At 53.6% G+C, this 12,816-nt stretch overlaps 1 protein-coding gene across 3 annotated transcripts in view; it reads right to left on the bottom strand.

The window, feature by feature from the left end:
- The window catches only part of NEDD4L (NEDD4 like E3 ubiquitin protein ligase), a 114,933-nt gene extending 103,713 nt beyond the window's left edge, over positions 1–11,220 (bottom strand). For all 3 annotated transcript variants that reach the window (XM_015848162.2, XM_015848163.2, XM_015848164.2), the window contains exon 1: positions 11,056–11,220. In XM_015848162.2, the coding sequence (XP_015703648.1) occupies positions 11,056–11,103 (48 nt within the window). In that variant the 5' untranslated portion in view covers positions 11,104–11,220. The remainder of the gene's footprint in view (positions 1–11,055) is intronic.
- Positions 11,221–12,816: the final 1,596 nt, after the last annotated feature.

Here is a 12,816-nt window from a genome sequence, read left to right as displayed (position 1 = left end):
TCTGTGAAATGCTGAAGGACTGCCACCTCCAAGATGAGGTACGACATGCATTGGCCTTTTGTTTTCTGACTCAGCTGCCATTTGAGCTCAGAAAAGTAAAGGGAAGGGGCAAACTTCTTTCCTTGCTGATGCTGGAAGGTTCTTCACCACACACACAACTTCTCCATACAGCAGACTACAAAGAATCACAGAGTTCAACTATCACATACACAAAGCTGAAAGGGATGGCCAAGTCCAGCTCCTGTGCCCATAAATCACCACCAAACCCAACATCCAACAGCACTGTCCCAGCTTCTCCTTGAGCTCCAGCAGCTCAGGGCTGTGCCCACTCTGCTGAGGTCCTTATTCCATGCCCGCTACCCTTTGGTGCCATTTCCTAACCAACACCTGACCAGCCCTGCTGCAGCTCCATGCCATTCCATGCATGTACCTACAAAGTGCTGGTCAACTCAACTGTTCCACAGGCATGCAAAACCTACCACTGAAATTTCTTCTGTTTTCTAAATACTTCTGCATCCATCAGCTGTAAAGTACCATCGCCCAAGAGTGAAGTCAGAAGACTGAGAAAACAAGAAAATAAAACACCTTGCCCTGTTTTGATGCACCTTTCATCTATTTAAAGCATTTACGTGATATAAGGCCCCCCCAAAAAATCTCTCAAGGAAAAAAATGCTTTTCTTAAGTGATCACCTACTGCAGCTCATCCCCTGCACCCAATTACCAATACATGTCCTTCTATTTAACTGTAAGCCTTTTTTTTTTTTCTAACAGAGCAATCTCTACTGTTGATAAAGCAGCCTTTAGGCTACACAGGACGGGAGGCTGAGGTGACATTAATGGCCAAGTCCAGCAGTGGTGAGAAGCTTACACCTCTTCCAAAAAGAGCAGTGACTGCTGCCATTGTCTAAAACATAAAGAGAACAGAATGCAACCGGAGATCAGGCACCAAACCCAAAGGTTAAGAACTCATTTTCAGGCATCAAACCTTAACAGTAAAGGCCAGATAAGCATCAAGCATTTCCTCATAACCTGGCATTTAATAACTACAAGTTCCTTGTTTATCTTAAATATGTAATTGTCATTAATTCTTTTGCTCTACGGAAACCTTCCTTTGCTTCCCTCAATAAAAATAATCAGAATCTTTTTTTTTTTTTTTTAATTATTATTTCTTTATGAGAGGATTCTGAGCCCCTCCAGCCCTCACCCACCCAGGGATGTGGAAATTCCTCTTCATGTGGAACCTTCCTGGTTTGCTGGCTATGTTACTTCTCCCATATGGGACCACTGTGCTGCCCACATGGAAGGCTGCTGTGGGGCTGGACGTCCCCCTCTGCCTTCTCCTCTTGCCTATGGGGCAACCTTTCCCCATGCCACATGCTCCCTCCTGCAGCCACCCCAAAAGCACTGACTGCCCGGACTGCAGGGCTGAGAGGGGGGCACAGAGCTTCAGACACATGTGCCAGCCACAAGCTTGGTGAGAGGGAGCAGGAGGGCCTTGTTAAGCTGAGAGCTCATTAATCACCAACTGTAAAGCACTGCTGTTGTTTGCTTCCACTGTTCCATGTCAATCCACAGCGACTCCTGCTCCCCACAGCACAGGGTCGACCATTTCTGCAGGTTGCACACCCAGAGGAAAGGAGGGGCAGCTGTCAGAAGGCAGGGACAAGATCAGGACATCCAGCAGGAAAAAATACAGACAGACAGCACTTCTACATGGAAAAAAGAAAGGGGGGGGAGGGGCTGTTGCTAGGCAAGCACATGACTTATGTGAATGTCAAAGGGGGAAAATTCAGGATGTGCAGACAAGAACTGTAGATGGCTTTTCCCACATAAGGGCCCTGGATTTCCAGAGACATCATGGAAGAAAACACAAGAGCAGCTGTCAGTGGCTGCATGCTGCCCTCACCTCCACCAGTGACCATGCTGCTGTCTACGAGTGCTGGCGAGCAATGAAGTTCCCCCAGTGTGGCTCTCAGGCACATCCCACCCAGGGTCAGGGCCCAGTGCTCAGCACACATCCCCATGGCCTCCTCCCAGTCCCCAGCAGGATGGGGAGTTCAGCTATCAGAGGGCACCTGGAAAGCAAAACCAGCCTGGGACACACACAGGATGTTGCCTAACCTGGGTGGGAGCAGCTGTGGGTCAGACCCCAGTATGACACAGTCAGCAGGGTAACAGCCCCAACCCCATTGCCAGGATCACCCTCCAGCCACAGCAGTGCCTCAGCTCTCTGATACCATCAGGACAGCACTGGGATTCCATCACGATGCTGAGCGCTGCACGCGAAACCACGGTGCTAAAATGCAAGTTTCCACAGCAACGCCAACAATGACACACGGGGCCTTTGTCACACATTCCTGTGCTATCACATCCTATCAGGAGATGCATTTCAGCTCACATTGCTGCATAGGGCTGAGGACCTTCGTTTCATTTTCCAAATGCTGCAGTTGCGATGTTTGGAGCACACATACGAAGCTACTAAAAAGAAAAATCAAAGATGACTGCCATGTTTAGTGACCCCTTTTAAAGATTACAACCCTCAAACTCCCCTTCATGGGCTTTCTAGACCACATAATGGCTTTGCTTCTTGTGCAAGCCTTGGCCTTGCACAAACAAAGCCTGTGTCACTCATAGGGCATGGATGAGCTGGAGCAAGCAGCACCTGGTCCATGGGCTGCCTGTCATAGCTGGGAGGTGGAAAATGCACTCACAGTAGTTATGTGTGCTGAGTTACATCCAACCATCTCCAACTGCAGGAAACACAGCAGGAGAGCATGGCTGTGGTCCCCAGAACAGAGCTGGCCAGGCCCGAAGTAACAGCACAGCACATGGCAGGAACACAGCAGAACAACAGCACGTCTATGCTGTCAGCAGGACAAGAGAACAAGGCAGATTTTGTGTAGATCCACTCGCGCAGGTGTAGAGGCATTTCCTTTTTAATTACTGTCAATTAAATCAATCAAAATGCAACGATGTGAAATCACAACTGAGGTCCTTAAGAAGATGCACCAGTTCCAACCCAAGTTCTAGACACATCCTAAGGGGAAAAGGTACATTTCTCCCGTATGAGGTCAAAAGACAACAGAAGCGTTCCACAAAACTTAAATATATATATATATATTAAGCCACATTTTTCTTAATTCTATGGATTCTGTGGACCCTTCTTGTTAGAAGTCAGTTCTGAAGAACCCATGGCCCTGACAACTTCCAAGAGAGCTCTCCCAGAATCTTGCCTTAAGAGAAGGCACCCATTGGGTCACTGCTAATTAACACCTGCTTAGTTAAGGCTTATTCACAGCTCTTTGTCTTTTAAACCCCAATAGAAACCAGCAAGACAAACCCAGGCCTTCACATCAGCACTTCACACCCACCTGCACCACCCAGGCAGCTCCTGGACACAAGGCTCCCCAGACCCCAGCCCCAGGCCAGGTCCTGGCACTACTCACCCCTTTGCTGATTGCAGACCTTTATCCCACCCTTACTGTTGCCCAGCTGGGCCCCTTCCTCCTGCATGTTGCTCCCAAGGCAACAGTGCTCTGAGAAGCTGCTGCGCTACCTCTGCAGCCCTGCAGACTTCAGTGACTGCACGTAATTAGGACTGGAGGGCTCTGCTCAAAGCACGGTCAGTGCTGACTTCAGAGCTGCTGCTCTTCGTCCACCTGGGCTGTGGGAGGCTCCAGCCATGCCCCAGTGCTGAGGAACAGATGCACAAAGCCGTATGTGGCAGGAAAAACACCGAGCACTTCTTACACAAGTTGGGAAAAAACAAAAGCTGCACGAAGTGCACGTGCAATCGTTACTCATCAAGACTTCAGAGAAGCTACAGTGACAGGGCACAGGAAGACTTTTAGTCAAACCACAGGTCCCCAGCCAGCACCCAAAGGAAGGAGAGAAGCACCCAGGCATTCTCAACCTGCTAATGCCCTGATAACGACTGGGCTTGGCTCATACCAAGTCTCTTACCAACCGTGACTGTTAGAATAGGATTAGCTAAAGGCAAGCAAAAGGCTGCACCAGTCCTAGTCAGGGAACTGACAACGTGTTGATGGAGGAGACCATAAGGTTGAGAGGTGAGGAGGTGTTACTGGTAGAGAACTGAGGAAATGAGACACATCAGACTATCTAATAAGCCTGTTCTCAGTGACTGCAGGTGAATCACCATTAGGGATATCACCAGGACACAGATGTGTCACCGTGCTGTTCAGACCAACCTGCCCTGCAGGGGGAAATGAAACGGCACAGCTCCCTGCTGCCTGCACCAGAAACAAGGTGCTTCCTCAGGACAGAGCCCTGGCAGCAGGCCTTCCATCAGCAGAAAGCAGAGATGCAGGTTTGCCCACATGCTGTGCCTCCCACCATCCACTGCCACCAACAAGAACAGAACCACAAAGGGAGCCTGACCATTTATCACCACTCCTCTGACTCCACATCTCCAGTAGCTACAACTCTCCTGCCCAGCCAGGATATGGGCAGCTGACTGCAAACTGTAATGCATATTGACTCACAAAGGGCCTGAGATGAAAAGAAGAAGGCAGAAACTCCCTTCCAGCACTGGAAATCCACTAGGCTGGCATCTTTTTAATCAGCTGCATGCGTCTGGGAGCTACTGAACTGATGGTGATGTAAGGAGAGCAATCAATTTCAAGGTCTTGTTTGAATTCCATGCAGCACAGACTGCAAGTCCCCAGCAGGTAGCAGTCAAAGGGGAGGAGGCGAGCTTGTCTTCCCCAATGCAGATGCATCCTGGACACGGCCAGGTTCAAGTTGATGCCCTTGAGCACAGCACAAGAATCAGCTCTTCTGAGGCTTCACAGCCAGGAGTTGGCTACTATAAAGCTGATTTCAAGTCTAAACATTTGTAAGATGCAATGAAGTACATCTACAAGTGTAAGAAGTGGAATAATGAGAAAGATACCCCTTAGCTCATAAAAAGCATACAAAGGTATATATCAATCAAAGTTAGACCTGGGTGAGTTTAGGACTTCCAATACTAGAAGAAAACACTAGTAATAAGACAAAGGCAACACTAAAATGCTGTTACCTCCTAGCTTCCATGCACTGAGAGCTGAAGAACCTGTCAGAGGCAGGAGCTCTGTTACCTCTGGACTCAAAACCAGGACAGCGAGGCAATCTGCTCGCAGTGAGGAACTGGGCTTCACTCAGCTGTGTGTGTTTGACTGCTGCGGTTTGATGGGCAACCACAGAACTGAGATCTCATGACTTCTAGACTTCAGCTGCCGCTCTGTGACGGCCAAACCATCTCATAAGCTGGGCGTGAGGAGGTGTAAAGACAATTCAAGTTCAGCCAATACTATTTTCTTCCAAGAAGAAGTATTAATCTCTTCAGTTTATTCAAATAGACAAAAAAGATTAGCATTGAGTGAATGACCTCTGATTTAGCAAAAGAAAATAATGGATCTTTTCCACACAGACATAGCGAAGGTAGGGAATAAATGCAATGCTGAGAACATGAAGAAATGTTACTACTCTGATCTCCTAATGAGGAAAAAGTGAAACGCCTTTATTTCAAAAGCTGATGAGTTAAAGTGAGTGACTTCCACCCGCAGCATCATGTTCCCTCATCTCTGCCCCAGCAGGGCTGGGTAAATAGAAGAGACCTGCAAACAGAGCACAGGAACTAAGACATGGGCTCTCCTCCCCAGCCACATCCCACAGCACCAATTCCTTGCTGCCCGTTTATCTTTCTGCATCATTTTATTACTGGGAAATAAAATGCTGCCTCTTCTTCTGGAAAACTTTGCCACAGCAGCAGAATGGAGCACACAATGCCCTGCATCCCAGGGCAGCATCCCCACGTCCTCACATTGGTCCCATGGGGAAGGGGACAGCAGCGGAGCAATCAGGAACCACCGCAGGCCTCCTCCTGCTGGAGCTGCTCCATCACTCCCACCCTCCCGTGCAGTACAGTAACCTACAGAAAGGCATTCAAAACAAAAGGAAAACAAAAAACAAAAAACAAAAAAGCAATTTTCAATTAAAAACAAACACAAAGGCACAAATTATGTTAGGGTGCTTCCAGCCTCAAGCCAGGATTATTCAAAACTGAAAACCAAGACGGGAGATGACAGCGCGCTCCTGCATCCCTCTGTGGGATTCTGTTACTCTGCAGCAGACAAACTATATTAGAAATAGAAAATCTATCCCGAGTTGGCGCAGCACCAACAAAACAACAGCAATCCAAGAAGTCAGGCACAGAAACAAGGCACGACAGCATAGCTGCTGAGCGCAGCCCATTCACGGAGTCACTCCTGCCTGCGTTCTCAGAACTGCAGGGATTTCTTTTAACTAAGCAAGGTCCCTAATTCCTGGAAACCAGGACTCTGACAAATGCCTGCATCCTGCCAGTGCATGGGAATTGGGGTGGAAGAACAGAGGGAGGAAAAACGCACCACGGCAAACACGCAGCGCTTGTTTCCCAATCTAAACATCACTCTGTAAGACAGATTTTACAATGCATTTTTGTTTTTTTTAAACTATTTTGGATGCAGTTGCATTCTGGGCCTGTACAATTTAACCACGTCTCTTATTATGCATTACCAGGAGACTGTTGCTCCTTTGTGCAGAACACCCTTTCACGAGGTTTTCTTCCTTCTTCTTAGGAAGGGAGAGGAAAAGACACAGCAGCAGGAAGCACTGTTGTTACTCATAGGAACCCCATGCTAGAAAGAACCATCGTGACAGCAGGATAAGCACTGGGAGAGCTGCAGATATGAACCCAGCAGAAGGTGAACCGCTCACCCATTTCCATGAGGGAATGGCAGCTGCTCACACACCAAGCTGTGCTGTGCACCAGCAGTAAAACCACATTCCTGAAAGCATTCGACCTGCTGGCTGCATTCTTACTGAGCTTATCTGAAAGTAACTGAGTGTTTACAAGGTTGCACTTCATTTCTTTCCAAGAGGGACAGCGCGGCCGAGGAGCATTTCTTCCAGTGCTGGGGAATAACCACCCTGTTCAATGTCATTAAAACCAACATTTAAGAGGAAGTAGCCACGAAAGCAAAAGGTGAAGGCCTTTATGAACTGACATTGGTCTTTATGAAGGCTGACATTTGCTCCACTCACTGACACCGGGTGAGCTTGCACAACCAAACAGATCAAGCCACTGCTGCACTGATATTGCAACTGACTTTCATTGAGCTGAGCAGTCAGCAGTGATACAACCCCACTGCTACCCAAAGGACGGAGAATGAAGCTCACAAAGATGCTCCAGTTTGTATGGTGCAGAGTTTAATTAACCAAGAGGTCTTGGCCCTGTACAGCCCTCCAAGATAATGAAAAGGGCCTGATTCAGGCTGATCCAGCTGCAGTCAGACTTCTACCAAAGGGTGCATCCACTCATTGCAACACCATTGTACAGCTACCCCACACAGCCTCACGGCAGATGCTCATTTATGCTTCACCCACACCTACAGATGGATGAGGACAATGGCACCAATGGCCTCTGGGATCACACGGCACCTGTGGAGATGATCTGTCATTGAATCACTGAACCATAGTATGGCCTGGTTTGAAAAGGACCACAGTGACCATCTGGTTTCAACCCCCTGCTATGTGCAGGGTCACCAACCACCAGACCAGGCTGCCCAGAGCTACATCAGGCCTGGGTGAGCCTGCCTTGTACATGAAGCTGCATCTGGTTTTAAGGGCATAAATACAGCACCCCATTGGACCTCTCATCATTGGAAGATGCTATTCCAACCCAGAAGCCGCAACGCTGCGCTCTTTCATCCCATGCGACCCCAGGATATTACTTCCCTCATCAACTCGTGTCAATGACTGGCTCTATGTCCAAAACAAAGAGGGATCCTTCGGCTGCCCACCAACCGCAGCTCGGCTCAGCCCGTGCCCGTGATCCCAGGGCAGCGGGCTCTCCTGCCTTGCAGCATCGCGGCACAGGGAGCTGCCTCGCAGCGCTCGGCCGGGCTGACATTCGGCACCGCACAGTGCCCTCCATCGGCCGGCCCGCAGCACCAGCCTCGGGGCCACGGAGAGCCCGCACCCACCCCCGGGCAGGGGCTGGGGCAGGGAGAACAGCAGCCAATGCGTCTTGCTATTGTGCCACTGCCGGTGAGCAGGCGAGGCCTTTCACTCGCGGAATGCTTCCTTATCTCTGCTTCCTAATCGTCATTTCAAGCACTACATGCCGGCAATCCAATGCACTTGGGAGTCTATACGACCAATTCAGGAGGGTTTTGCTTTTCCATTCAAAAAGCAAACGCGTTAAGTTAACGACCGTAAATTGCTGATTGCCACCAGCCAATGTCTCTGCTGTGCCCAAAGAGGACCCTCCTTAAACTGATGAAAAAGAACTGACTAACCCAGAGCAGAAGCAGCACAACGCTGCTATTCAACAACAGAGCAGCTCTTCTGGGACCACAGGGGCACAGCACTGGTGGCACTGCGGCGCAATGCCAGCACACACAGCCTCAGATCCCCATCTCTCACAAAGGCTCTTCCCCCACACACAGCTCCTTGCCACGTTCATTTCAAGAAAATACACGGTTTGACCACCAGGCAAACCTGCAGGAATACAGTGCTGAGCTCCACCAACCCACTGCTTTGTCACGGAGTCGAGCAGGGAAAACACGGCTGCTTCTTCCTCAGTAACCAATCCAAGTTAATGGGTAACCCGTGCCATAACATGCTCCTTCCAAAGCCTTCGTGGCCCATCCCACAGATGGGTGTCAACAGTGTGGGTGGCAGACAACCCTGGGGACACCATCCCCTGGCAGCAAAGCCACTGAGAGCACGTGAGTGTATGACACACACACACACCCCACAGCATCACCACGGCAGGGCTTTCCAACTCACAGCAGCTGAACAGAGCTTTCAAGCAGAAGAACATCTGAACTGCGGAGAGCAGTCAGTAGGATTGTCTTTGCTACTAAGACAGATAAGAACACAGGGAGGAGATGAGATGAATTTCCTTCCACACATGCAAAAGTTGCAAAGGAAAAATACTTTCCTCAGGGTCCTTTTCTAAGGATGCATTATTCATTCAACTGCATTTTCAACTAAATTCCTTCTCTGAAGAGTGGCGATGCAGTGGCACAGCCGCCCAGGGAGGGGTGGAGTCCCCATCCCTGTAGGTGTCCAGGAGCTGTGGGGATGTGTCATTTGGGGATGTGGTTGGTGTGCCCAACCGCACAGGGTGAGGTGAGCAGGGCTTGAAGGTCTTCTCCAGCCTTAACGATCCCAGGAGCTCAATGATCCTGATGCATTCAGTGGCTCACGACCTTCCTACACAGAGCTAGAAGCTGGGACAATTGCTGTTGCCTCTGCACACCAACTTGGCCAATGCTTCAGTACGTGCTTGCCTTCAGATGTGCCAAGTCCTGCCAACATGTACATCTATTTATGTGTAAATTAAGCCTTCACTTAATTATTTGTAAGATATATCGATATTTTATGGGAAGCACATTAAAGCCAGTCTACCTCACATTTAAGCATCTGCTTCTCCAAACAGAGAACATTGGGACAGGTAGTCTGGTTGTTCTAGCATTTGTAAACAAACTACATAAAGCACAAAGTATAGAAGGGAACTGCAAACTGTATTTCAGACTGAGGTACGGATAAAGAAAAACAAATGTCTCCTCAAATGGCTTGGGCCCCCAAGACAAGCAATGAGATTTTACTTTTCAAAACAAATGGATGAAGCCCAGCCAATGCTAATGGGCAGCCCTCGCCCTTTGCAGCCAAGTCTTGGTGAAGCCCAGAACACACGTGTGGCTCAGCTGCTCTGCACGGAGATGTTCTCCTCCCCTGGGGCTCTGTGTCCCAGCGATGGCCCTGCTGGGCTGCACGGCACCGCCTCCACTCCCTGTGCATCCCCTCACCCTCGTTCCTCTTCCACCTATTTCCATCTGTGGCCTCTTCCCATAGTTTCAGAGTACCACTGCCCTACTCTGCCCACCTGCAGCAGCACAGAGCACCAACTCTTGGTGCGTGGGCACAGTGAGATGGGGCGACCTGCAGCCATCACTGCACGGGGACATCGCGGCAGTGCCGAGGCAGGGAGCAGAGCTGCCAGCGACAGAGGCACAGCAGCAGCCGGACCGAGCAGCACATTCTCAGGCACCATTTGTTGATTCACCCCCAGGTTTCCACGTTCCCAACTCGCTGACATCGTCCCGTACCCATTCCTAGGGATGCGCACCGGGATCCCGCGCTGGAGACCCCGCGATCTCCTCTCTCCGCCTTTCCCCCGCACGCAGCATCTCGAATCACGCCGCTCCCACGGCCCCACGGAGCCCGAGCTGTCTCCAGACGCCCACCCCAGCCGGAGAGCTCCACTTCCACCGGCGCCCACCGCGCCGCCAACCCCCCACGGCCACCGGCGCTCGGCGCAGCTCCAGCGGAGCAGGACGGCGCACAGCCGGGCAGCGCCCGCAGCCGGCAGCTTTGTGCGGTGCCCCAGCCCCGCAGCAGCGGCCGGCAGCCCCGCACTGAGCCCAGCCGGGCCGCGGTGCCGCTCGGTGGGTCGCCCCTTCCCTGCCTGCTCGGGGCACCGAAGCAAAGCAGCGATGTTTAACGCTGACACCGGATACGGCGCACGCTTTGTCTGTGCGCCTTCAGCGGGCAGCGCTGGATCCGGGCCGTGTTGCTGCTCCCGTGCCCCGAGCGGCCGCGCATCCCCTCCCCGTCGTGGTGTAACGCCCGCGGGCAGCGCAGGGTGAGGATTGGGCCCCGCGGGAGCGCGCAGCGGAGCGGCCCGGCCCGCCAGGTGCTGCACGGTACCGGTATGGGTATGGGTATGGGTATGGGTATGGGTATGGGTATGGTATGAGTATGGGTATGGGTATGGGTATGGGTATGGGTATGGGTATGGGTATGGGTACGGGTACCGGTACCAATACGGCCCCGCGGGAGCGCGCCCCGCTCCGGGGCACAGCGGCAGCGCCTCGGCCGCTCCCGGCGCCCTCCGCACCGACCCTCGACCTTCGCCCGCGGCTCGCGCCGGGTGGGGGGAAGATCCCCGTACCCTCCCCCACGGATGGAGCCGATGCCTCCCCCCGGCCCGGCCCGACCCACCTCCTCCTCCGCCAGCCCGTACACCGGCTCCACCGCCGCGGTCGCCATGGAGCCGCCGGGCGGGCGTCCCGCGGGACCCGCTTTGCGCGGGGGTTCGGCGGGGGATCGCCGCCCCGGCCCAGGTGCGCCGTCCTCTTCCTCCTCCTCCTCCTCCTCCTGCTGCTGCTGCTGCTGCTGCTGCTGCTGCCGCGGCGGAAGGCGGCGGCGCGGCCGAGCGCCGGGGAAAGGGGCCGGGGGCGGTGCCGGGTCCGCCCGCAGCGCTGCGAGGCCGGGGCTGGGCTGGGGCTCTCAGCAGCCGCGCCAACGCCGCCCGCCCCGCGCCGGGGAGCCCCGGCGGCGGCCCACGGGGGCGGGGAAAGGGCCGAGCAACCCCAATGGCGAAGGCGATCGTCGGGGGCGGAAAAGCCCCGCGTCAGCCCGGCCCGGGCCGCCCTGCCCCCGGCGGCGGAGGAGGCGCGAGCGCCGCACAAAGCGCACCGCCGCCCCCGCCCCTCCCACGCGCCGTCGCGGACACCGGCGGAGGGGAACGGCGCCCCCCGGCGGCAAAGGGGAGCGGGCGGGGGGCGGGGGGGAGAGGGTGGGAGGTGGGAGGTGGGAGGGGGGAGGTGTCCGCCCCTCGGGGGTCCCAGCGCCGCACACCGAGCTCTCGGCCGCGGCCCCGCGGGGCGCTGCGTGGCTGCGCGGAGCTGCCGGCGGCGGGTCGGACCCGTGGGGAGGGGACAGCGGGTGGGCTGCACCGAGGGGCGGGCGCTGCTGAGGGATGAGCGGATCGACAGAACAACGCTGGGAAGGGAGGGATGCTCCTCCTGCCGGGTCCGTCGCTGCTGTGTCCGCGGCTGGGCCGTGCGCCCGTCTGAGCTCCGCGTTTGCTTTATGTCACCCGGTCCGTGACTGTCGCTCTCCTGTTTATTCTCTGCTTCTAAGGGTGTTCTTGGAGGAACCAAGCGTTGTGGGCGCTTGGAGTTGCCTTGCATCCGAGCAGAAGCGAAGCACGCTTCGGCTCCAAATTACTTCCTTATTGGATTTCTGCTCCTTCCTCAATTGTCCCCAGGCCCCATCCAGCCCGGCCCCACCCGCTGCTGCTCCCACCTTTATCATCCGCCTGTTATCTCTTGGCAAGGTGCAGTGATAACGAGCTGCAGCTACAAGCAAGCTGCTCTCCTACCATTTATACCATCTATTCCTTCTTAGGGCAGCAGTTCCCGCTGTGTTTACATGGATATACAGAACTCATTAATAACATGCATGCAGTGATGAGGGGTGGCCCTGTGCTTCCACACCCAAAGATGGCCATCCCTGTGTCACACACCTGGACGTGGCCATCCCTGTGTCACACACCTGGACGTGGCCATCCCTGTGTCACACACCAACATGGCCATCCCTGTGTCACACACCAACATGGCCATCCCTGTGTCACACACCCAGCTGCGGCTGTCTGTATGCCATGGCTGAGCATGGCCATCCCTGTGCCACACACCTGAAAACAGAGCTCATGCTGGTCCACCACTCACACACACACCCAGAACTCACACTGCTCCATCAGTGAGACCCCCCTACAGCACTCACACTGCTCCATTACTCACACACACACACAGCACTTCTCCCCAAGGGATGCCTCCATCTCTGATGGCCCCACACTGTGGGGTGTCACACCTGAATGGGGACCACCCTTCTGTGTGCTCATGGGGGTGTGGAGCATCATCTCTGCTCAGCACTGTGTTTGGAGCAGCAGACGGCCCTGTGGGGATGTAACTCATCTGT

The sequence above is a fragment of the Coturnix japonica genome, chromosome Z (assembly GCF_001577835.2).
Source record: "Coturnix japonica isolate 7356 chromosome Z, Coturnix japonica 2.1, whole genome shotgun sequence".
NCBI classification, from domain to species: domain Eukaryota; kingdom Metazoa; phylum Chordata; class Aves; order Galliformes; family Phasianidae; genus Coturnix; species Coturnix japonica.
The sequence above is the reverse complement of the archived record's forward strand: the minus strand, read 5'-3'. Positions and strand labels throughout refer to the sequence as shown.